This window comes from Columba livia, chromosome 26 (genome assembly GCF_036013475.1).
Source record: "Columba livia isolate bColLiv1 breed racing homer chromosome 26, bColLiv1.pat.W.v2, whole genome shotgun sequence".
Lineage (NCBI taxonomy): Eukaryota > Metazoa > Chordata > Aves > Columbiformes > Columbidae > Columba > Columba livia.
The window spans coordinates 3,048,267-3,074,896 of record NC_088627.1 but is presented as its reverse complement, the minus strand read 5'-3'; the positions used below and the strand labels follow the sequence as shown (position 1 = coordinate 3,074,896).

The window sequence follows — 26,630 nt, the reverse complement described above, 5'->3', positions numbered from 1 at the left end:
GACCCCACTGCTGCAGCAACGGGACTCGGATCAAAACAATTTGCTCAGCTTTTGCCGTAAAATACTGTAGTTTCATCATGTGCCACAATCAAATGTGATCAGGCTGGTGACCATTCGCTTCCTCCTACAGAATCACATCTCTCCAGCATTTGAGAGAGTTGATGCCTCACACCCTTACCCCTTAAAAAACTACATCCGAATCACCGAGTATTTCACACTGAAGATACTCCCCTGGCAGGGTAAGTGGCCCTGAATCACTCTTCATCCTGTGGAGATTTAAGACAACAGAACAAAATAAAAGGAAGAAATACAACATAAATACATACATCAAAATCCATAAACAGCTTCCCACTCCTCCACTCTTCAGGGGAAGAGTCTGCCAAATACTATTTTCCATCAAGAAGACAAAGTTACAATGGGTTTAAATTGATTAGACTATGTTTCAAGCCCATCCATCTTTCTATAACCCAGTACAAAACAAGATTCTGACTAGTAAATCACAGGGTGCAAATAATGGTATCAAGACCCTCTTTATAGTAGGCTTTCAAAAGAAATTGTGCATGTATATATCCATATGCAATTGGCCAATACGTACTCCAAATGCAGCTTGTTGTGCCAATCCATAGCTAATTCCCCGGAGTGGAATAGAAAGGAATGGCCCCCCTGTTCCCACCCGTTTTGACAATCACGAGATACAATTTCAGCATCCCCACACGCGGTACTTCTGAGAGGCCAAGCACGGATCCCAGTCAACTCGTGGCCAAAGACAAGTTCCATGGCCTCCGCAGCTCTCCAAACGCTGCCAACCCCCCCTGCAGCCTTCCGAGGGGAAGCTACACAAACCACTGCCTCTCTCCCCCCTACTCCACCGATACACAGGGAACTTCAGCATATCCCAAACCACCACCTTCCCTGCAGCTCGCTCAGCGCTCCGCGCAAACACAAGCTACGTTCTCCTGCCTTCGGCCACGGCACCATGTGAAGGAAGCACATGCTTTGTGCCAGTTTTTAGAAGGGCATTTTTGGGCAACAGAGCTACTGACACAGCACAGATGACACGATGCGAGTAGGATTTCTGTCCCTTTCCATTTTTAAGACGGCCAGGAGTACTCAGTGGTAGTTCTACATACACAGCTCTGCTGCCACACCATGGGTACTCCGGGTTACTGCCGCCTGCCCAGACCTGAACAGGTGAGCTCGGAACCAGAGCTTTTCACAACTCTGCTCCACAGAGGTTCACAGTTCGCTCAGCGAAGGTACTAGAAGTCCCAGCCCAAACTAAACTTACTGTCTGGGATTAGACCCCAAAAGCACCATGCGCTCCACAAACGGTGGGCACATTCACCCTGCACACAGTCGCTGCGTTCCGGAGAGCCAGCAGTAAGTCACTGATTTCCAAGTTGTCTCCTGCTTTGACCAAAAGATCATTACTGGGATTTCAGAATTTGTTTAAGAAGAAGAGCTACTGACCAATGCCTCTAGATCCGATGCAAATAAACATGCGAGGTCTGAAAGGCTTTTGCCATAAACAACATATAGCACCAACCTCTGGGTGAAGGATCCAGAACACAGAGAGCTCTAAATGCAGAGGGAAGGGAGCTGGGGGCCTGGGGAGAACAGACCATACGCTGAACAAGCAGCTACAGAGACAAGCCTGGAAGATCTAGTGTGAATAAGCTACAGAGAGCCTAGAAGAAAAAAAAGCAGTAAACCTCTGATATAGTAAATTATACATTTAGGTACCTCTACATTGGTCTACTTGTATCAGAAAAGCACAAGAGAAGCTACTGGAATGGTTTTCTCTTGTGTACAGGCTAAATAAAAAATATTCACCAAAATAAATATTCATCCTTAACTAGGAGTTGCAGGTTTTTCGGGTGGTTTTACACCCTTTCCCAATAGACATTTCCAGCCAGCACAACTCCTCAGGTCCACTGCAAGAATAACTCCGGAGGGGCAGTTAACACTTATTCTGGATCTCCTTTGAGGAAATCTGCCTTATATAATATTAAACCAGTGTTGCATTCCAGATAACAAAGTTTAAGAAAACAAAACCACACACACAACCATGAAATAGGTTTCATACACATCAAGACACAAACACATTCCTGCAGCCTAAGATACAGCAGGCAAGACAAACGTTCCTTGGAAACTCTTGGAAATGGGGGCACTGCACAGTGCTGAGAGAAGACGCTGCCAAACACTCCGCTCTCCCACTCTTCCCCCTCCTACACACACATAAGGACAGTCCCTAAATATTTGCTGTTTGCACCAGAAATAAACTCCAGTCCTTAGATATGCTTCTGCTACAAGGGCAGTTGCGGAAACTAGGGAGGAGACAAGCAAACACCCCCAAATTCAAGTCTTCTGCTATTGTTCAAGTCAATAAATGCATATTTCACAAAAACCGTGAGGCCAAAGAGCTCTTGCAAATGTGATAATCAACTTGAAAGGCAGGAGGAGTAAGAGAAAAGTGCTTCCATCTTCATGCAAGGCACCCTCAATCTATTTTATCAGCTATTGGCAAACGCTGGGGTAGTGAAATGATGAATTAAGATGCAAGGGAAAGACAGAGGGGGAAACCGTGATGGCATTTTTCAGTCATCTCACATATACAGCAACTGTGCACAAATGATTTGACCCAGAGAAGGGGAATGAGATCAAATAAAGCCACCTTTTATTACCCCATCGCTTTAAATTGTTGCTCCCCAAGGATAAAGCAGGAAACTACCTTATACAAAGCTACAAAGGTCTGAAGAAAATACACTTATTGAACGCTACAGGGAAGCATGTGCTGACACACAAGTGCATACACACACACAGTGTCAGTGTCATCGCATCCCCGTGTCCCCCCCACAAAAAGGGGATTAACAGCGGTCTTTTGATCTAAGGAGCAGGAAGAAAAATGCTCCTAAAGTTGCCAGCTTTCTCCATGACACTTACCCGTCACCGAGACGGCCAGCAGCCCCACGGAGAGCAGCAGCACCCGGCTCCAGGCGCTCACCTCCACCGTCATGACCGCACACAGCCCCACTTTGCCCCAGCTCCATCCAAAGCCACAGCTGCATCCCGGCTTGTCCCATCCCAAGGAAGGTTGCATGTCACAGGGCAGCAGGAACGGGGCGTGCTGGGGCTTGCTTGTTGTTGTCGGGTTTTCTCCCCTTTTTCTTCCCCTTCGCAATTGGGATAGTCCTCGGCTCGGCTGGATGAAGAGAAAGGAAAGGGGGGTGTGGGGGAGCACGTCAGGCTCGTATTTATTATTTTTTGTAATTTTTTCAGCCCAGAAAATAAAATCCCACCGCATGGAAGGCTCTGAGCTTCTGCAGCTGGAATGAACCAAGTGTGGCAGCAGCTCGGGGAGAGGAGAGGGAAGGAGAGGAGGGCTGGCTCGTCCCTCCCGGTGCCTGTCTCCGAGCCAGCTCCTCGGCATCAGCAGCACCGTCCCCAGGGATTTATACTTTTTTATTAGCCAGTTGATTAATCGTTCCCATATCTTTGCTCTCCTCTTCGCTAAACGCTGGGGAGGGGAGAGGGTGTTGTGGTGAGGGGCTGCCGTGCAGCCACCACATAGATCTGCCTCAGCTCGGCTTCCCCAGCCCAGCACAGTCCTCCCACCAGCACCCACCCAACCAGAACCAGCAAACCACAAATTATGCTTTAGGATTGTATTTATTTTTGATACACACTACAGGTTTCTTGCATGGGATTAAGTGCCACAGCCCCCCATTTTGCAGGGAGCACAGCGTTAGCGTGCATACACAAACACACAGAACCTCTGCTCTTAAAACACCTGCCAGAGCAATTCAGCCTCCCCGAGCATCCCCACCCCTCCCCGTGCCTCTGTAAACAACTTGATGATATGGACACAATTTTTGTGATGAAGCAAATTTTGTTACAAACACAACAGAGATCACAAAAAAGCCACCCCCCCCCTTGCCCACCCCCCCAGCCACTTGTCCTCGGAGCATGGATCCCAGCAATAAAGCAACACCCTGACACTGGTGGGACTGGTTCCGAAGGTGTTGTGGAGGGGGGACCGGCTGTGCTGGGCTGCAGGGTTCTGCTGACAAAGGGGTTTTGCCACTACCCCCCTTCTTTTTATTTTTAACACTAGGACATTTGTCCCTGTAGCTGCATACAAGATGGGGAAAAAAACGCAGTCTGTTAATGCCACATTCAGGAACTTAATTATCGTGGTAATGATGCTCAGATCTGTGGGTAACTCGAACCAAAGGCAGGGGAAAAAAAACCCACAAACACAAACCCAACCACACACCAAACCACCACCCCCCAATATCCGCCCCCTCCCCGGCCAGAACCTACTTCACGGTTTCCCTTCGGGCCGCCAGCCCGGGAGCAGCCCCTCTCCCCACAGCCCCGGCCCTGCCTGGGCAGACGGGGGCGGTTCCCCGCCCGCCCCGCCGGGCTGACCCGCCGCTGCCCCCGGGTCCCCCCGCCACCCATCCCCCTGCCTCAGCGCTTTGCATTTGCTGCAGTTTCTTGCTGCAAAACCCCCTTCTTCAGTCTTGTTCCGGTTGCCTTGAATGAGCTTATTTGACAGCTAAAAAACAAATTATATCGAGGGCTTGCAAATCTGTCCCTCCACCCTCGAATCAATCCTCTTTCTCTCTCACTCTCCCTGTGTCCCCTCTGCATTTCAATCCTTCCACTGCCTACAATGTGAACCGATGCCAAGAGCCAAGGCAACCAGGGCTGTTACATGAAAGAGTTGCTTTATGTCTGTTTAAGCTGCAGTGTCCTATTCAAATAGACCTTATTGTTCAAAGGCACAGATCCAAATATAAAAGGATCCGAGAACAGGGTATCACACTTCACAGCTCCAAACACTGGTTTGCCCGTATACAGCTATTCAGACCTCAAAAAATCCCCCCCACCCCAAAACTGCACTCACTGAGGATGCGACTGGGTTGCTGCACCCCAGCAGGGAATGGGCTGAGCCAAAGCCAGCCCTGCATCGAGAACCGGCTACAGGCATAATAAAGGCATTGAGGAGATGCAATCCCACTTCATTCCTGGTTAATCAAATAATATCTATTGCAAATCAAGGGGTTTCTCCCAAGTACGTTTCATTCTCAAAATCACTAAGGTTTAGGGGCTATGGCAAAAAAATACTGCATTGATTTGCTAAGCAGGCAAGACTGATGAATACAGCAGAAAGCATCGCTGCAATCACCAACTTCTTTCATTATAGCCCATCTCTAACAAGGAAGCGGTCGCAGATCCTGGTTAACAGCCCACTGCTATCCCCTGCCACTCACTTCGCTTCCCACCTTGCAAAATTACCTCTCTGCTAAAAGAGAAATGCTGTGTCGAGGGTGCGCACCCCGCAGGAGCCGAGTGCTGCTCCGCACTGCCACCCGCAGCCGGAGCCGCCGGGCGTCCCTGCCTTCCACAGCTCTGCAGACATTCCGCTGCCTTCTTCCTATGTCATTTATCACACAGCACCTCACCCTCCCTGCCAACACACTCCCATGTTTTGGGATTTCTCCAAATAAATTAAATAACAGCGACTGCAACATCCCCGAGTTCGGGTTTAACCCCTCGAGCTGAGAGTGATTCACAGGTATGAACAGAGTCCTCTCAACAGCCTCCTGGAGGAAGATAAACGGCTTCTGACAAAACCAAGGACTTGTTAAACAGTGCCCAACCTGGCTTTCCCTCTAGTTTTCAAACACAAACATGGAAAAGTTACTGAATGCTGAAAACCGGAGCCTATTTATGCTGGAGAACGCTCTGAATCATGTGAAGAGACACAACTCGGCCATTTCCATCCCTGCTGCTGGGAGCCCACCAGACATTTCCAGCTGTTGCCCCTCCTGCCGGCTGCCAGCAGTCACCATTCCATGGTTGCCATGGCTCCTCAGCACCAAAACAAACCACCTCTTCCAAAGAGACCGTTGGCAAACGCAAAGAGCCTGAAAGATGCTCTCCAGTAGGAACAGGTTTTCAGCTCCAATGGTGACACCTGAGCATCCCTTCCCCCTGGGACCTTTCCCCAGGCACATCTGGATCCACAGCAACACTCCTCAGGATGGTTTGGACGAGACTTGTCACGAGATCTGGAAACGCGTCCAGCGGCTCTCGGAGGAGCTGGAGTCCCTGGCACTGGTGTCACCGCTGCCCCCGGCTCTGTGCCCAGAGCCCGTGGGGACCCTCTGCATGGACAGCACCGACCCCCCGAGCACGTGAGTCAGCCCCAAGTGTCCCCCGAGCCCCGGGGAAACCGCTGCTGCTTCCCTGCTCACACCTTTCCAAACTTGACTTCGGTAACCCACCGAAACAAAAGCCTGGGGCACAGGGAACATCCATTCCTGTCTCACAGCCTCCCAAGGAGGCAAATTATTCCCCCTTTTCCCACTATAACCGATTTTCTTTGGGAAAAAAAAGTGTGTCCCATGAAATCTGACTACTTCAAATTCTGAAGCACCATAAGCAGCTGCTGCATTCGCTTCCCCACATCATTTAAAGAAAAACAACCACACACACATCAAAATATTTACAGGAAGAAGTGAAAGCAGCATTCAAAGGAGCAAAATTGAAAATTAAAGTGTTATAAGGAAGCTACTGTAAACAGCTGATCTTTACAAAGAAAAGCTGAATTTAGCACAGAAAAAATTATGCCAAATCATGTTTCACAGGACAAATAATGATAAGAGGGAAATACGCACTTCAGATTAATAGGATAATATTTACTCTATGTTCCCAAAACTGAAAAAGTGACATTTCTAAATCCAGCTAACTATCAGCAAGCATTAGCATGTCCAGTTCTGGAAGTCCAAAGAGAACATCATGCAAACCTGGCCCATCTTGCTTAGTACATGAAGAGTGTAAACACTTGTTTCATCTTTAAGAAAGAAAACTTAATAGATGAGGAAATAGATGATTTTACAGATGAAGGCACAGAGGTGGAAGTACCTCAACTATGTCAGGTAGGAACTAAGGAATTACACCTTGGACTCTTCCCTTCTCCTCCATATCCCAAATAAGCCAAAATCTTAGGCATCTCCAGAATAAATGCAGGAAGAGGGGAAACCAGGCAAACCAGGAACAAGCAGTGAGGCCCATGGAGCTGCCTGTAGCGGTAGGTTAAATTACCCTTACAATTAGCACATGCTCAGCCACACATTTTGGTCCTGCTGATTGCTAAGCAGTCTTAGGAAAGAAGGCACTATACAAAGCAGTGAGGAACTATGAACTATTAACAATTGTAATTGTATTCTTTAATAACACGGTTCACTCTTAAGGAAATAGAGTTGTGAAATACAGTTTAGTGTAGCAAGGCCAGCCCAGCCCAGCCAGCCTGCAGTGAGCCCAAGTCAGCGCAGCCGGGCATGGCCGGGGCAGGACAGTCTTTGTTCTGCTGCTTCACTGCGAGGTGTGAACTCAGAACCCCCGCAGTGAAGGCGCAACCACAAGGACCTGAGAAACTCAACAACTTCAGTTTGGATGAAATTAAAAAGACGGCAAAGTCCAGTGGGTAAAATATTGTCCTTGGGTTCAGAATAATGATCCTCTACTCATTGTTCATCTAGTGATCCAAGTTGAGTTACCTTTGGCTGTTTCCCTCAGCAACGTTTTCCTGTAATTAGCTACAGGCTCTTCAGGACAGAAGTACCCTCTGCACACACTCGTACAGCAGAGTATGTTGATCATCAGGTGCTCAACGACCCCAGAGTCATTGAACCTTCCAACAATAGCCAAGCTAAAGAGCTGAAACCAAATCACTGTACAGAGCTCACTGAACCGCTTTAAATGAGAAGCAGCTCAAGTGAGTCAGCCCTGGGTCAGGTTTCCGCTTTGGAAGTAGAAGCTTCCATAGCCCACCCTGGCTACCTCTGTAACTCCTGAAAGACACATAGAAAGACTAATTAAGATAAGTTTTTCAGTATATACCAACTGTCAACAAAGGCACTGCCCAGTTCATCAGCTGCAACAGCATCAGCAGCCAAAGATTACACCATGTGACCTTGCCCAATTTAGCAATCCTTAATTATTTTAAAATATTGACTTATGCAAATTGCTAGCGTGCTTACTTTAAAACGTATCTGGAATCTTCTGAACAAACAACAAGTTTCACCTTCCTGGTTTTGTTCTGGAGCATTTGGATACAGAAAAGAAAGTTATTGAGAACACCCAGGGCAGGTGGTGACAGGAGGAACGTCTTTTGTCAACGATGTCACTATTCACCAACATAAGAGTGCTTGTGATATTCTATAAATGCAAGGTTTAGAAGACAAGAAAAGTAGCTCATATTTAAGTCAAACCTCCTTTAACAGCAGTCCTATTCCATTCCACTTTCTTACAGCAATTACTGGCTAGACGAACCAGAGGGACTCGAAAGTATCTACAGAGCAATGATTGGAAACAGAGAACGGGAGATGAAACTCAGAGCTCTCTGCGACGCTCAGCTCTCTGCTAAATCGGTTCTCTCCAGCCTTCTGTGTTCAGCAAAACCCCCCAGGAACGCGGGGGGGGCGGAGGATGGGACGGGCAGCGGCAGCACGGAGGGCAGCAAGCTGGACGGGCCATTCCTGCCAAAACACACAGAAACAGGCAAAGGCACAGGCGGTCAGGCGACGGCCGAGGAGCCAAGGGCGGCAAAGGAATTCCTACAGAACAGCATCTTCAGCGCTGCCAAGGGCAGCCTGGCCGTGTCGTCAACAGCAGAAGGTCAGACCACGGGACAGAAGCAGCAGCTCCCAGCGTTTCCTGAGGTTTGCTGCAGAAGTGATGCTGACACGGTCACAAAGGCGCTGCAGAACCCAGGTATGGATCGGGGACAGTCCCCAACATCGGCTGGGAGTCATGGGAAAGCTAAGACAGAAACCAGGAGCGGTGAAGAGCAGGAGCTGGTCAGGCATCACTGCGGCATTGGCTCTGTAGTGATGGCCTTTCCCCAAGCCTTGTGTGAGGGGTGAAACATATGGAACTCATCTTTTCCATTCAAGATTCCTCATGTTATACTAGGATGCTGGTATCTCTCTGCCCTCTAAATAGCACCTAACGTCCTTTTCACGTGTTGAAATAGATACAGGGAGGTCATGACCATGGAGATTTATGTATTTGGTCAGTATTTCCACAGAGCGTTGATAACTACATCTCTTGAAGCATCTTAGAAGAGAAAAAAAACCCACAATGGTATATGTCCAGATCTACTCCTTAAGCTTCTAGACTAGACTTATCAGTCTCGAGACTTTAGACACAATCAGCTTATTCTTGGTTGTGATCTCCTTATCTCAGAGTTTTGAACTTTGGGCAAAGGTTCTTGTTCTACTCTTACAATTTCATTTGTTCTTATGGATCAGGCCCTTAGCTTTATTCCAGGTCCTGTGGGTCAGTTTGATGGCCCTACAAGTGAATTTGAACTGCTAATTGCTGAGCTTGGGTCTCTGTGTTGCATGACGACAGCCTGCAAAAGCAACGGATATCTTAAACAGATTTTGCTTACAGGCAAAGCATGTCCTCTCAATTGCAAACATTCCAGAGATTAATGAAGAGAATGCATGTTTATTAATATGTTCAACCTTGTTTTGTTTTACAGCAACTACTGCAACACCAGATAAAAAAAGCATTAAATACAGTGCAAGCACTTCAGGCTTTCCTACTTCTTCAATGAGCCCAGCGCTGAATCCACCAGCCTGGCAGAGTCTGAACTTCCCTCCGCTTCCCATCTTCCCCAACCACTCCAACTTCCCACAGTTCCAGGTAACAGAACGCCGAGAGATACACTTATCCCAACCTGGTTTCTTTGAGCAGAAAATTCCCCTAAAAAGCTTGCATAGAAGTAATTGATGGACCAACTCGGACTGTTTTAAAAATCACACCTTATGTATGCTTAACAGGGTCCGTACCAGCAGAGAGCGAGGATGCCGTACCAGCAAGCCCTGCACCCCTCCTTTGGCTGCTACTCAAGACAGGTGCGGTTAAATGGGGATGAATATGCTTTAATTTGCAGAACACAGATGCTAAGCACGATAGATTAGTAAGAGCAGTTTGTCATGCGCCAAGGTTGACATTGGTGCCATCGCAAAAATAGATTTGGGGCCAAGATGCTGAACTGCTCTATGTTAATGCAGTTTGCTGGAGCACTACGTGCTCCAAATAGCTCAGGAGACGGCCCTGAGCCGCTCACCGAAACATTCACCGCTTCTGCTCTAGTTTTGGATGTAATTGGAAGAGATCGCTGTGTGTGTCTGAAAAAATATTTTCGACAACTGCAGTTTCCATGTCTGGGGTTAGTGCCTTGGCAGTATTCCTGGCCCACTTTTCCTCATGTGTGCTATTCCTTTTGCCTCCCCAGGTGGCTCCGTACAACCCGCACCACATTTTCCAGGCGCCCTACACTCCCATGTTGAACTACGTGGCTCTGGTTCAGCCTGGCTATCCGTACCAGCAGATGAACCCGCCTGCCCTACCCAGCAGCATCCAGGATCTGCCCCCCCCGGCCAGCGCTGGGATCCAGTACCCGTTTTCTCCTTCCTATGGGTAAAACCACACGGATTTGCGTTCTATTTGTTCAGTACCTTGGGTAGACTTCGTTAGCTGCTGTAAACCTTCCCAGGGCTAAAGATGCAATCACAACTTGAGTTTCCCAGCTACATTCTCACCGAATTCCAAAACTGAACAAAAGACAAGATATACTATAGGATCTTGATACAAAATCCAAGTAATTCGTTTGGGGTGAATGAGCGGAAACACTGTGGGATGGGAGATGTCACCTAAACTTCCAATCAATATTATGGATAAAAAGTATAAACACTTTAACTTAACAAAAAATAAATACTTCAACATGATAGAAACCAAAACATTTTGATGCTATCAGAATGAAAGGAATGGATTCATTTTTATACTTTTCTGTAAAAACTGTAGTTAAAATCAACATATTCCAAGGATCTGGTAAAATAATCTCTGGAGATTAAGGTTCTGTGCATCACCTTCTGTTAAATGATTATGGGATAGAAGGAACAGCACATACTTCCCCCCCAGATCACCTTCCCAGAATCTACATTACACATTAAAAAAAGCGGATTAATGCTTCTAAGAGCTCCATTATTGGGAAGAAAAAGAAGTCATTTGGAAGTCAGATGTAATCTCCTGAAGCTTGACTAAATTTCCTTTTCTGTTTTAGGTTTAGTTCTACACCTGGAGGAGCTGTGACCAATAATCTCAACTACTTTTCCAGCAAGAACTATGTAAAATATTAAGTTAACTCACGTTTCCTATCCTGGTATTCAGAGCAAAATCTGCTATGTATTGTAAATCCCAGGGTCCTATAAGGACTTTATGTTTTCCCCAAAGTGAACACTTCCATCTAGAATAATCCCTTATGATTTATATAGTAAGACAGAGCTGCATAACAATTCATCTGAAATAATAGGGGTTTTAGGATGACAGAATAAGAAGGGGCTTTTTTGTTGTTGTTTTGGAAGACAAAGACAAATAATAAAAATGTTTTATTTATGACAAATGCCTGAGCTGCTTAGAATTGAGTGTTGGTGCAATAAAGATGTTTGATAGAAAACACATCTTGGCCACAAATTTCAGCGACAGTATCTTTAGTTGTATATTCCAAGTGCGATTAAACACTAAATACATTCAATAGCTGGGTGTCGTGGCTCCATGCATGACATGTTCCTGTCTTGTTACCTCCAACTCTAATACTAACATGACTTTTAAAAACAAAAGAAGCTTGTATGGAGAATCCTGTTTGACTCTATTCGCTTGGTTATTTGAGTCCGAAGTTCCAGGGCTCCAGACCGCAGCCACAACCCTCTGCTGGATTTCAGCTGCAGTTTGCAGGGGCAGAAGCAGAGAAGCGATGAGGTTGGATTCTACAGCCTGCATGATACACATCACAACAAATCACCACAAAAGCCTCTCCCAGCCTTAAAACCAGTGAAGAAGGAACACCCAGATGAGGTTACACAGGAAGGTGTCCAGGCGGGTTGGAATGTCTGCACAGAAGGAGACTCCACAACCCCCCTGGGCAGCCTGGGCCAGGCTCTGCCACCCTCACCAGGAACAAGTTCCTTCTCAAATTTAAGTGGAACCTTTTGTGTTCCAGTTTGAACCCATTACCCCTTGTCCTATCACTGGTTGTCACCCAGAAGAGCCTGGCTCCATCCTCCTGACACTCACCCTCTATATATCTGTAAAGGTTAATGAGGTCACCCCTCCGTCTCCTCCAGCTCCAGAGCCCCAGCTCCCTCAGCCATACTGCACCCATACAGGTCAGGATGTGAAACTAACTCTTCACATCGCTTCACAAACGCCTGGATATATCACAAATAATAGCGCACCATTCAATTCATTCCTGGAGGAGCCAATGGAACAAATACGTCTGTTACAGGTTTCCTTTCAAAAGGAAATTTACAGAACAAAATAAATATTTACTTAATGTTTTTCAAAAGCTAAACTTGGATCAGAATCAGCTTTGGCTAAAGTCAAAGACGTTCTGCCCCAGTACATTCCCATTTTCTTTAAGTAGAATGGAAGGTTGGGTTTTTCTGCTGTTAAATCCACTGACTGTTTTTCTCCAATATTGCTAATGCAATTAGCATAACAAGATAAAGGAATCATCAAGTCCTTTTCCATTTTTCTTCCTTTATAAAAGGACTGATGACAAACTGGGAATCAGGATCTGTATTGAATTACATTTGCCACAAAAGAGTTCATTAAGTAATAGTATGTAATAAAAATCATCTGTCAACTTGAAGGATAGACCAAATCCACTTAACGAAACAGCTGGTTATTTTCTAGAGCGCTCTATAGCTCATAAATGGTCAATATGGGCAAGGAGAAAGACTGAGACAGAGGGAAATAAGGAACAGTTCCGATATTAACATGCTAAGCCACAGTTTCAAGGCTCTTCAGCACAGCATGACTGCAGGTGAGACTTTGCGCAGGGTGTCCTGATCTCCCCTTCATTAGATTGGTGGCAACAGCTCTTTTCACCAGGAAAAGGATTATGGCATGACAGACCACGAGATGCGTCAACAGCTGGAGCATCATCAGGCAACCTGAATTTCTGTCTCACTCCAACACAAACAGTCCTGATGGTGATGATGGGCTGGGCTCACATTTGCTGTCCCCAGCTCCCACGCACAGGGCAGAAGCTGCACAAGCGCATCCTGGAGAAGCATCACTGCTCCCAGCCAGGAAACTCAAACCTGAAGCTGCTGCTGACTGACTTGCAAAGCTTGTGCTCTCAGCAGCACGTCTGGGAGCAGAAAGCAGAAGCATCGGTGCCAGTCCTTCGCTCTAACAAGCCACATTGGCTCCTGCCAGAAAATCTGCCTCCCTTTCCACGTTCAGCTCACTCACTGAATCATCCAAACCCATGCAAACCATCGGCACTGCTCGGGCTCAAGGGATTTGTTCCAAGATCCTCCAAGTCCCATAACACGCCACGTACAGTACGAGCAGAGCAGGTGACATTCAGTGCCACAGGGACAGCTTGTTGGGAACAGAGGTCACCGTGACACGGCGTCGCTGGGAACCGCCGCTGCCCTTCTTGCATCTGTTTAACACAACAGAGTCTCAGAAGAGCAACCCTTCTGAAAAAGGGTCACTTTCATTTTAATCTTGTTGACTCTCTGCCATTTATGGATTTATTACAAGACACATTCTTCCACAGATCTACAAACTTTTAGGCAGCAGATTTACATGGTGCTTTAATAAACCCTCAGAAGATAATAGATGTAGAAGGTCTATTGTGGTCTCCACCCAAGTGCACACGAGATCCTTCTCAGGCAATCGACCAAAACTAAAACTACTTACGAATGTTAAAAATAATCCATTATGCTGTTGTGGTTTTGAGAGTCTCCCATTGCAGCAGTCAGGGTGGAAAGTCAAGGCCCAGCACGGCGACGGCCATACCCTTGTACTGCCCTGCTGACCCCATTTGCAGAACTTGCCGAGGAGTTGTATATATATATATATATATAAAGGGAGTAGTAACAAGTCTTGCTGAAGTCATCCCTGGGTACAAATCCCACCCTTGCTGCTCCAGTAAGGACAGAATCAACTGGAGGATGCAACAGACACTTGTAGGAGCTGCAGTATCACTTTGGAGACAAAACCACCTTCATCTCCAGGCACAGAGCAGCGTTCCTCTCTTTCCTCTCAAGTCCCACACAGCTTGTGTTGCTACCACTGCAGTTTTCCCAGAGTCATTAGTCCAGCTACACAAAACAAACTTCTACAAAAATTAGCTTGCATGGTTCCCGACTCCATTAAACTTAAGATAATGTGAGGAGGGGGGATTGATTGAATAGCTATTAATCAAGGGATGGGTTTTATACTTGTGATGTCACAAACTGCAGAAACAGAGCTCAAGCAGTTTATTAAATTACAGGAATGCCAAGAAAAACAGATAGCTTTAATAACACATTTTTGCCTATCTGTTATATTTTATATGTAGCTTGCAGAAGAGAATTTAAAAGTTTTCTACCATATAAAATCGCCATATAAAAGGAGAAAAAAAAGATTCTGTCACTGATAAAGAACACAATTATTTTAAGCTAAAAAGTTTATTCTTTTATTAACATGTGAGCTTACTGCAGTTCAGAGCCCATGGGAGAGCAGGGGGAGAGTTCCAGGGCAAGAAATGGTCTCTGAGCTCAAAAGCACAAGTGCATTAGCCAAGAACAAAGGGCAAACACACGGGTGGCTCAGCCAGGCAGCCTCTGCTTAGCGCTCCACCATCAGCCTATTCCTGCCTCTTCATTAACAGGTCAAGAACCACCCTTCTGTACAGTCCCAGACCCACCAAAATCCAACAATACCTTGTTTTTTACTAACATCCCACCATCCTACTTTGTGTGGATCTCCAAGGCTTTTCTGTGATACAGCACAAGCTCGCTCATCCCAGCTCTGCAAGGTGAGTCATGTTATGCGGAGGGAGAGCTCCCAAAGAACACACAGGTAGTGCTGATGAACTGAATTTCTTCCCTCTGGGAACAGGACTCACATGAACACTACCAGGGACACGGTGCTGTGATTCAAGATGTGCTATGTTGAGCATAACGAGCAAACATGAAATTCTGAACCTGTATCCTTAAGAATTGTGACACTTCAAAACACTACAAGTAGGAAGTCTAACAAGTTTGAGATGGCTCATTTATGATGATGCCAGTTTCCACATCTTAAATTCCTTCAGTCTCTCAGCTGTGCTTTACCTATTGCCCTCCAAACACACTGTTGCAAAGAAAGGCACAGATAATGATGTTGTACTATTAGAATCTCTTAGCAGGGAGCAGACCACATGAAGTTTATATTTATCAATCTAACCGCAATTGCATGGGCAGGGGTGTCAATGCTATTTAACAGGTAAATCCATCTGACAGAACACTACGGTTAGGGATAGCCCAAGGTTAGGAGAAACACACTTAGGAACGCATCCAACATGCTGGTACGAGAATTTAATCTCCTTTTCATATTCACCTCTCAGAAACATGCCCCGATTAATCTTTCACGGGTGCTTCTGCAAAGCAGGGCTCATCGGGAATGGGGAGGTTTATGGAGCCGCTCTCCCCTCTCACCCCAGAGCCGACGGTGTCTCCTGGGATGCGGGAAGACAACAGCAGGAACCAGCCGATGTACAGCTCCACGCTTCACACTGTACTCTCCTGTTCCTTTTGGAATGATCTACGGAGCACTCTGTTTCGGCATTCACACATACACACAGAACATATAGCTGGAAGGAACTACAGAAGTCACTTAGTCCATCTGAGAACCACGTCCTAAGGCAGGATCAACACTACATGAGCAGGTATATATGGTTGAGATGGGCAGAGCTGATCCTGCCTTGGGCAGAAATGATTCTTGTTTACATGGCAGATCTTGAGAAAAAGGAGACCAACAGTTCGGCAGAGCCTCCCTTTCCAAACGTTTGCTGCCGACACATCTTGCCCCAATACAGCGACTATTAAAACCAACTTCTACCTTATCTGTGCAATTTCCCCCACAGGTCCCGTAATCTGCCAATTTGTGGATCAGGTGACTAAAATAGGCACAAATTCCCCGACAAGCATTTTACCAAAGGCTGCAATTAATTGCTGAACAACGGCTTTTTTAATTAAATCAAGACTGGATAATTTTCTTAAAGACAAATCAGTTAGAGATTAATAGTTCAGTGGTCTATCCACCTACTTCCTACAGTATCTTCTCTATTAGAAATAATAGGTTTCTAATCCTAGCCCTACTTTTCATGCAGAATTTGGTGCTATCAAAGCAACCCTAATGTTCTTATTTTCTCTAGTTCATTTGTTCAGACTGAAGCAGATGAATTTTAGTTGAAAGCTTCAAACCAACTTGGCTTCCAGACTCCTGGCCCATACAGCAAGATTTTGATGCCAGCTTCTTGCATTAATGAGAAACTGTTTGAAGTTTGTTGCCACCGGTTATGAAGAATCTGACATGGATTGCAAAAAAGGAAGAGAGGAAGGAGTATTTTTAATGCTAGTCACTTAAGTGTTCCAGTTCTCCACACTTCCCAGCCTCTGCTCTTACCACTTGAGCTCTGTGGTTTTTTAACCGTTCTGTACAATTTGTTATCCAGTGGTTCTTTACCAATGTGCTTGTTCTGCCACTCATTTGTACGGGCTTAAAACTGGGATCCATGGGGTGGGTGTGCACAATTACTTCCCTACCTTAATAAAATACTCTGCATATTAAACAAGTCACTGATAAATGCCCACTTGCTGCTCTGGCTGCACTTCCCCATTTGTACGCTACTGAATTAATCTTATTAGGAAGTATAATATTCAGAGCATTTATTCCTTACTTCCTTTCATTTGTATAAATATGTTGCTCTGCCATGTTCACTAATTGCTTAACATCTGTTGGAAGAGAAAATAAACACATTATGGCAAGAACAAACTGTAATATCCTTATAAATGGAGGAATGTTTTACAGAGTGGGCTGAGAAAACCAAAGCTAGAAAAGTAGAAGCCATCCGGCCCATCAAGTGATAAGTCTTTGTGATCAGTGCTGGTGATTCCTTTCGGTAGCACCCCGAGACAATTCATTTCACTCAGTTTCATTTTAGCCCCCAACATTTATCATAGAGAGGGCAAATTCTGCACAGCACCATATAGTGCCCTGGGACCAAGCTGGGGCCATTCCGCACAGACTCGGGTCCATGGCAAATAAACCTCCAAAGCAGAGGTTTACTGGACTGACGGAGTACTGTAAATGCACAAAGTTCATAAAGAAAGCACCAGCTGCACTAACAAGAGCTACTGGGGTTAAAAGAGGGAGAGCTCCCAATATAATTCTTTACCCTGTTATATTTACGTATGAGTAAGTCTTGTCTGTTAGTTATTAAAAGTAGGTGAACAGACTGCTGGAAATCATACGACACACTTCCCCTCAGATTCTGCTCACAGACATTTTGCAAATAGAAATACGAGTAGACGTAGCCTAGATGCCAAGCTAGGAGCATCCTTAATTTGCTAACTCTGGCAGGGAGAGCAAAAGCCCAAATGCACATTTGTTTTTTCCAGTGGGTTAGCATTTCCTTTCCCTGTGCTGGACAGACCATCTGAGCAGAGGAGAGGCAGCACTGCTTTCAAATGTTTGCTTTTAATGAGCAAAATTTATTCTGCCTCTGCTTTGCAGGCACAGCTACAGGGTAAGACACAGTCTTGCCTGTCTGGCTAATGGCTTTTTGTCAGGACAAGTTATTACATTCCAAGAACACTGTGTTATCACAGCCACGGCATCTATGAAGAGCGCATGCCTCGAGACTTCTGGATTCACGAACAAGGGAGGGCACCTCGACTCCTTCTCAGCATAGTGAAGAATAGGAGGCAAAGCAGATTTAAGCCAGGACCCACCTCAGCTCTACCAGCACCTTCCCGCAGCATCTCCAGGCCTGAGAATTGTAAAAGCCACTCAAACATTACCAATGTATCAAGCAGAGGAAAGAAGTTCTCAAATTATCCTCAATATTTGTCCTCTTTGCACGCCTGAAAGGAAAACATTGTGCAATTCACCTTCAGTTTACAAATGGCCACACAACGGGGAAGAAAAAATAATGAAGCATGAAATACAAAACCTGCATTTGAATTGAACCATTAAACAGTAAAGGCAACACAGCTGGATCCAGTCAAGTGTTCTTTTCCACATCCTGCAATCAGGAGCACCATTTAAAAGTTGGGGCCAAAGCACCCGCCACCCCAAAAATAACCCTTTAGAAAGGGAAAAGGATTTATTGTAATAAAACGTGGCCTAGATTTTCTGCTGGTTTAGGGTAGAAAGGGCTGCACTGAAGGCACAAGGTGGAAAGAACTTGAACAGTAACAATTTACACCAGATTAGAAGTTAACTCCTGGCAACAACACAGGAGCAATTACAGGCAGGAATCTGGAGCCAGCTTTAGCTCTCATTTGTTCCTTGGAAATAAAGAGCAACTTCGGGGAAAATTACTGGGCTAATGCTGAGGGAAAATGCCAACGGCAGCCTGCAGCGTGCTGCTGCGCCCAGGCACAAAACCAGCCCCATCTTTCATTGCTGCTCTTTTATAGTCATTTCCTAATTTGCACAGACTCACAGCAAACCCCTAAAATCGTCCTGTTGAAGATGTGCATTTTGGGTTATCCTTTGCATATCTACAACAAACAGCAGCAAGTCCATTTCCAAGCATGCAAGCCAGGCAGCCACTCAACAGCTTCTACTATCTGCCCTGTCTGTGCAAGCAGCAGAGCTTTACCTGTATGAAGGACAGATGTACATCTGAACCCAAACTACTCTCAGAAAAGGATGATGCAAGCAGAAGCCTCGGGATGGCTTCGGTGTAGCCAGGAAACATTCCTGTGCAACCACAGCTCTAGGGAAGCCTTTTTGATATGAGCAAAAAGAATCGCCGGTTCCCAAGAGCTGAAGTGAGGAGCAGAGGCTTTTTTCAGATGCTGTGGTCAGACGAGGGCCAGAAGGAGAAGGTGCTTCTTCAGAGTCAGCTCTGTTTACTCCAGCAGACACTGATTCAGTGTGAAGGGAGCCGGTGAGGCTATTTGGATCAAACCTGGTGGGAAAGCAATTGGCTCAGCCACCTGGCACACGGAGAACAGGAGCAGCCTCCGGCAAGCAGCCCAGCTCGCAGCACAACACAAGGGGGTTTTTTGCCTCTTTTTTTTATTGCCAGCATGGATGGGAGCAGGTTGACAAATGGAGATAGCGAGGTTTACACAGGTACATAACCCACACGCTAGAGACATCAGTAGTTTCCATGGATTTTGGATCGCACAGAGCTTCGCATTGCATCTGTATCACTCCCCTGTGCATCAGGCACAGAAGCCATTTCTGCACCTGTGCTGGGAATTGTACAATCTCTGGCATCACTCAGAGCAAGCTCCCGCTTGGGTTACGGCTCCTTCCATCTCTGACTGCTGGCTGGAAACGCAGCAATGCTGGGCAACGCTGCTATCGCTGTCCCCGCTCCTGCGGCCAGGAACAGGTCTGGCCCAGAGCCGCCCTGCTGCTCCAAAGCCAGCCCAAGGGACACAATCCTGGAGAGCTGCTGAGCCCGGAATCATCCTGCAGCACTGCACATGCATAAACCAGGGTATAATGACCTGAAGAACCAGGTGCATGTTTTTATAAAAGCATATTGCTCATCTGAATTGGATCCAAAACTCTTCAACCACTTTATATTTAAAAATGCAGCCTGCCATTCCCGTAGCAAATCGCATTGCCTGCTTTTCTGTGCTGCCTGTTCTTGAAGGAGATCGGATATCAGCTATCAATTGCAGTAGCAAGCATCTAATTTGACTTTGGCAGCAAGATGACAGTGTCTTGAATGCTAAATTACATCTGCAAAAAGGTCAAACCCCATGGATACCTGAGCATTTACATAATTCAAACAGCTCATCATCAGTTGCCTCCTTTATATATTTTTTTTTAAAGCTACTTCAAGGCAATGATTTTGACATGACTTTCGGGAAAGTGACTTTTCATGGGTAATGTTCTTGGGCTTGACCTTGTTTCTATGGTCTTAATTACGGTCATTATCAACTGCTTGCATCTTAAAAAAATAAAAAAAAGGCAATTAGTTGTAGGAATGAGCCCTCCCCTACAATCACTGTAATAAGGCAGAACCCCCTGCCCTGGAACGAACAGCATTCTGCAGTCTGGCATCACCTCCCAGACCCTCCTCCCTTCATAAAATAACCCCATGCGATTCAATAGATTGTCACATCAAACGGGGCAGCGTCCGCTGGTGCTGAGAGCCGTGCTGGAGCACACTGCTGGTCAGACCAGCATCCAGACACACCGAGCTCCCAGCAACGCCACTGAGCTCCTGTGCAACTCCTTGAAATTCTAACACAGAAAACACTCAGTATAATGAAAAAGGATTTCTGTCCCTCAATCACGGCAAGCAGCAGAGTCAGGTCTTTCAGGTCTCATTCCCATCTGAGGTGAGGCCACACCTGGAGTATTGTGTTCAGTTCTGGGCCCCTCAGCTCAGGAAAGAGATTGAAGTGCTGGAGCGGGTCCAGAGAAGAGCAACAAGACTGGGGAAGGGACTGGAACACAAGCCCTATGGGGAGAGGCTGAGGGAGCTGGGCTTGTTCAGTCTGGAGAAGAGGAGGCTTAGAGCTGAGCTCAGCACTCTCTAGAACTACCTGAAGGGCAGTTCTAGCCAGGTGGGGATTGGGCTCTTCTCCAGGCAGTCAGCAATAGGACAAGGGGCCATGGGCTTCAACTCTGCCAGGGGAAACTGAGGCTGGAGATTAGAAAGCAATTCTTTGCAGAGAGAGTGGTCAGGCATTGGAATGGCTGCCCAGGGAGGTGCTGGACTCACCGGCCCTGGAGGTTTTTAAACTGAGACTGGACATGGCACTTAGTGCCATGATCTAGTCAATGGACTGGAGTTGGACCAAGGGTTGGACTTGACGATCTCTGAGGGCTTTTCCAATCCAGTCGATTCCGTGATTTTCTGGGTAACAAAGACCAGCCACTTCACCTCTCAGTGCCTCAGTTTCCCTTCTTCTCCCAGTGCCAAGAGGCTCAGGCTGCACAGCAGCACAGGCTGAGTTCCTTGGGTGCACATCTCCAAGTGCACCCCGCTGTTGCTAACCTACTCTAGCTCTCCTCATGGTTTATATTTTACAGATGAATTACAGATTTGTAATTAATCTTCCTCCTTATAACTCTATATGTTAATTATCATGATTATTTCTGGTAATTCCATTTTATAAATGCTCCTAAAAGTGTGAAGCGCTGACTGCACTATCTGAAATGAAATCTCTGCTCAGGAAATGCAATGAGGGAGCAGAGAGTGCAGGGCAGAGCCTTTAGAAACCAAGATGAAACTGTATTGAGTGCCCAGCACTTGGTTCTTCACTGGACTCCTCCTGCCCCATGGCTCCTCAGCCTAATTACCATCAATCAGAGCAGGAGCATTTTGATCTTGCTTGCTCATAAGGCAGAGATCACTCACTAACAGACTATTTTCTTCCCCTCCTATCTCTGGGAAAAAATAAAAAAGGCAGAAATTTAATATGAGCAAGTACATTCATTGCTTGCTCAAGAAGGAAAGTTAAAACACACCCCCCAAATTCTAAACACATTCAACACCTGTGCCATCCAAAGAAACCCATCAGCAGCTGCTGCTTGTCACTTGTCCCAGTGCCACCCAGCCAGCCCCAGTGGCCGCTCCTATAGCCAGCTCACCACAGCTCACCTCTCCACTGGAATTCTACCTCTATCTGAATTTCAAGGGTTGATTTTCTTCTTGTTTGAGACGTGAAAGCACGATGGCAAGACATGTTTAGGGTTAATAACTATCTCTATCAATAGAATTTTCAATCAGTATGAATAACCATCACATCTCTCCCCACCCTTCTGACTGATGATAGCTAAATTACTTCTAAATATAGCTCTTAAAATCTGCATTAATCCTGTCTGCTCTAACGCACTGGGCTTATTGACAGCATGAAGATATAAACCAAGCACCTGCACAGAACGTAAGCTTATAAAACAGGAAATAAGAGCAATCCAGATGAAATGCAACTCCCATTAACCTTGTCTTTTTGGTTTCACTTCTCCTCTGAAAGCAAAAACTATCACTAAATAATCATTTCATTATGGACAGCTCTGGACTCCAACCTAGAGAACTGTGCAATAGTAACTCTTCCATTGACACTATATTGCTCTCCAGGACTCACAGTGCAGCAAAACCCAAAGCATGTTCCACGGTGAAGTGACTTGTTTGGAGCAAGTCTGGGCAACTGGAGGAGCAGGTAGGACTGGAGCCTTCAGGTACCGGCCTTGGCACCATTGAGCTGATCTGCTGTGGTTTAACAAGCCCACAGTATGGCCATAGATACACATCCTGGTTTGTTCTGGTGTAAATTACAAATAACTCCATTAACGCCTGGAGTTACATCAAAGCAAGAGGTAAATAAGGCCCTGATCATGTTTGCTCTAAGGACAGCCTGCCCATCGCACTGCAGGTTAATGCACTTTGCTGCTAGTTCTGGGCTGTTTGCCATCATAGTAATTGAATTGCAAGAAAGGCAGATATCTGGTTCCAAATGACATTTTTATCAATATCTGTCTGTTTACAGGTGTCTGTCATAACCTTCAAATACACTTAAATAACCCATTCATCCAAGCACTGAACATATGCAGGGAAGAAGATTCATCAAGCAAATGCACAACTACTGCTCAAGTTTTTGCTTCCTAAAAAAAAATGTTAATGCAAGAACCTTTCCTCGCCTGAAACGGAGATGCAGCGTGAACCACACGGCCAAGCTTCACAACACACAAAGTGGGGCTGGTGGAGGAAACCACTAACAACAGAGCAATTCTGACCCCAGAGGTTGTACAATCCTTAGTTCTCATGAGCCTCAGCGCCATTCAAAAGGGCTTTTCAGAGAGTTTGTGACATGGTGACTATATATGATGCACGCAGGAGGAAGACCCATCTCTACCGCTGACTGCGCTACTTGTGCTTTATTGGAAGCCACGTTCCCATAATCAAATGATGTGGCTTTCACTGAGCAAAACGAGACAGACTAAATCCTCACAATTGCAGGCAAGAGATGCAAAGAGTCAAAGGGCTCAAAAACCCCACAAGCTGAATTCAAACATACATTAAGAAAGTCTCACGGTGTTGGAAGGAGAAGAGGGAATCCCAGCTCTTGGTCTGGCAGCGCAAACTCCCAAAGCACCAACAAGCACAACTGCCACGTTTGGCGCCGCTCCGTGCGACGCTGTTAAAACGCCAGGTTTAGACAACACACCGCTGCCAAGCCCACTCAGCGGAGCACATGCTCACTGAAAAACAAATAATAGCCCCATCCTCAAAATGCTGATTCCTCAAACATTCTAGACTCCACAAACTCATTTCTCTTTATTTTGCCTTGCTAATGACCTAACAAATTAGAAAGAGGCTTATGTGCCTCAGATTAAAGCTTTATGATAGTGTTTTTAATGTCTTATTTTAATATCAGATTTAATCAGGACAGCAAGAAGGTGGCGAGGGGGGAGGGCCGAAACCTGGAAAGTGTCTCCAGCAGCTCCTCTTCAACATCTGAATTGGAATGGCTTTTAGCCAGATGAGCAATTACTCCAACGACAGAGACAAACCATGCATGAGAGGCCCATATGCTCCTGCCCGGCCCCAGTGAGGAGCTCTGCGAAGTTCTGTCGCTTCCCACTGTTCTCCAGGCAGCTCCAAGACGCATCCCATGCTCCCAGCAGGAGCCCCACCGAGGACAGGGATCTCGGGAACACGACAGCCACCCCCACGTCTTTCTGCCCCTCTGGCTCTCAAAGCAGCTGCCAAGTGTCACTTGCAGTAGGAGGCAGGGACAGAAAGCTTCAGGTCTGTGTGATGTCTCTGCTCCAGCTCGGTGGGGAGGATGTGCTCAGAATCAAGTGCACGACCCTCAGCGTCAGCTTCTTCAGAGCCAGACAGCAGGACAGCCAGCCTCAGCTGGGACAAAGCAGCCACCACGCTGGGGTGAAGTGACATGACTTAACACCCCCCTGTGAACAGAGAGGATGAAAAGCAGCCCTTCTGAAGTGCACTGCGAGAGCTCCTGCAGCAGCACAGACAGCAGCGCTGATGGCACTAGAGCTCTCCTCTCCAGGGATGTCCCAGGCCGCTGCATTGTTCACACCGGCACTGACAGACATGTCCTGGTGACCCAAGTCCCCATGCCTCTGTGCAGACAGGTACCTGCTCCAGGAGAAAGGCAGCTCACGTCCTTCGCACTTGCTCAGCACAAGGTCACGCAGCTCTAAGTCACCACAACATCCCCGCTGCTCTCAGGTCCTGCAAGGTCCTGTCCCGCGGGGCACCTACAGCCACGCAAGGGCTCCTGTAACTCAAACCCTGTCACCAGGGCAGCAGATGACAAAGCTGTATGTGCACAATGGTGGCTGAGGTACTGCTTGATCAGCTCAGGTTAACCATGCACATGCTGCAGCGTGTCGCACTAGCGCAGCAAACCACCCTCGTGGATTAAGCTGATACTGTTCAGTAACTGAGGCACATCAACCAACGAGCAGTTAACTGAGGGGCTGTGGTCCCTGCGGTTAAACTGATTGTTGAAGATAGCGATACACACACTGACAGCTGTAATACCCCCCATCACTCCCAGCCTGCAGGGAAAGAGGCTGAGAAGCCCAAGTGTCACACTCACCCCAGCAGACAAGAGGTCTGCAAGTCATCTGCCTTGGCCATCACCAGCCAGGTTCCCAATCTCTCTTTTTTTTTTTGAAACAGTATCATCACAACAATTCTCTTTTAAAAGCACCTCATGTCCCTAGTCCATGTGAAACTAGAACAGTTGCATTAGGAGTAGCCATTGCATACTACATTTACACAGAGCGCTTTGTCCAAGGATTACAGACCTTCCAAAACTTAATTAATTAAGCTGTAACCCCTGCCCTCCTTAAGGTACATTAAATTCCCTCTCAGCATTTTTAGACTAAAGCAGTATTTTATAGCAGTTATTAATTGGCTGGAGGTTTCAAGTTCCTCACCCAGTGAAAGATTCAGTTCCTGCCTTTCAAGCACAAAGCTTCAAGTCAGGATTCTTGGGGCTTCTAGTTTTAGGTTCTGCCATTGATTTGCTTTCCTGACATTAGACATGTAATTACCGCTTATCCAGTCAGCTGCTCCCTTGGGGAGCCAGAGACATATAGTAGATACTCAAGGGATTAAGGTACCCAAGAACAATTGGCAGCAGACCTGCTGTAGCCTCTCATGTCTGAAATTAAGTGTTCAGGTCTAACTTTTCCTTTGGATGGTCTGATATCACATCTACTTTTTCCCACCTGTACCTTCCACTGCTTTCGCTCCTGCTCACACCAAGAGCATTCTTACCCATTCACATCTCTGAATCTGAGCAGAAAGTCAAGGCAGTCCAAGCAAACAGGACAAATCAACCTTATTCCACAGTGCTCTGACCTCCCATCACAGAAAAGGACAGAAAAATCCAGATCATTAGAGCAGTGGCCATTTCACAGCTACACACAAAATCCCTTCCACCATGCAGAGCTGTGGCTATGGCCTTACACCTCCAGCTGAAGTCCAAGGGATTTACCGATGCACAGCTCAGAGAGCTCATGTGCCTCAATCCCCCGACCCCCCAGCAATCCACGGATTATGCTGACTAACCTTTCAAAATACTGCCAGATCCCCAGATTAGACAGGGCTGTGTCTATGTAACCCGTGTCACAGCAGGGCTATTCATTACCCTCTGTAGAGAGCAGCAGGGGTTTTTAAAAGGTACTATGGGAAACAGCCACCTCTATTTTTGTGCCTGTTGCGAAAGAAGAGAGCCGATCACTTCATTTTCAGGCCTGCTAGGAAGGTCAAGTGAAGTGGAATCCACAGACCTCCTAGGGATCTGTCTGTGCTAAAATGACTGCAAAGAGAGCTGTGAACACAGAGCTCATCTATCGGCATCTGGACCTAACACGGACTGGGAAAAAGACTAAACAGCCGGAAAAGTGACTGCCTAGGAAACAGCAAAACTTACCAGTTGAGATAAAGGGCAGCCCAGGCAGAACAAGCATCCCTCACCCTTGGTCTGAGCTGTGTGGCACCAGGGAGCAGAGGTTTAATGCCGGAGCATTGCCCCTGGGCTTGGCACTAAGAGAAGGAGGTTGATGTGCAGCAATGGAGCCCCCACTTGCTTCTGACCCGGACAAACAGCCCCAAAATCACTGCACAGTGCCCAACAGCCGCTGCACCGCTGGGAAGAAAAGGGTTATGAGGACAGGGTTTAAAAATAAATCAACTTTTGTGTTGCTTTGAAAGTAATCTATGAAAAGGATTTGGCTGTAAAAGGCATTGTATAAATGAAGGCACTATTATTGTTTGACAATAAAAAACCAAACAGTTTTCTTGTATTTGCATGGAATAAAACCATTTTGCAGCTGTCTTCAGACAGGCTTTTTAACTGCTTTCCTGCATCTTAATTTTCCTTTTTAGGTTTTTATTACATTTAAATTAAAATTATGCCTGTAAGCAGTCAAGGGCAACTTTTAACAAGTCTATTGTCGCTGAACTTTTCACTGCTGTATCACCTTTGCTCAGGAGCCTGTAAACAAGGCTTACCTCTTGTCTGATACTCCTCTTCCTC

General features: G+C 46.3%; 2 protein-coding genes across 5 annotated transcripts in view; one reads left to right on the top strand and one right to left on the bottom strand.

Moving 5' to 3' along the window:
• CSMD2 (CUB and Sushi multiple domains 2) overlaps positions 1-26,630 on the bottom strand; it is a 264,468-nt gene that overhangs the window by 234,878 nt on the left and 2,960 nt on the right. Inside the window, exon 1 of one of the 4 annotated variants that reach the window (XR_010468147.1) lies at positions 2,944-3,603. Coding sequence is in view for 3 of the 4 variants with exons in the window: in XM_065041590.1 (XP_064897662.1) it covers positions 2,944-3,430 (487 nt within the window). In the remaining variant the exon portion in view is untranslated. Of the gene's footprint in view, positions 1-2,943; positions 3,604-26,630 lie in introns of those variants that run through there. The other 3 variants (XM_065041591.1, XM_065041590.1, XM_065041592.1) reach the window with 3 other exon arrangements.
• C26H1orf94 (chromosome 26 C1orf94 homolog) lies at positions 4,620-11,854 on the top strand. The gene is made up of 6 exons (XM_021297491.2): positions 4,620-6,206; positions 8,327-8,787; positions 9,563-9,726; positions 9,864-9,938; positions 10,322-10,506; positions 11,150-11,854. The coding sequence occupies exons 1-6, from the start codon at positions 5,944-5,946 to the stop codon at positions 11,223-11,225; spliced, it is 1,224 nt and encodes a 407-aa protein (XP_021153166.1). The 5' UTR covers positions 4,620-5,943; the 3' UTR covers positions 11,226-11,854.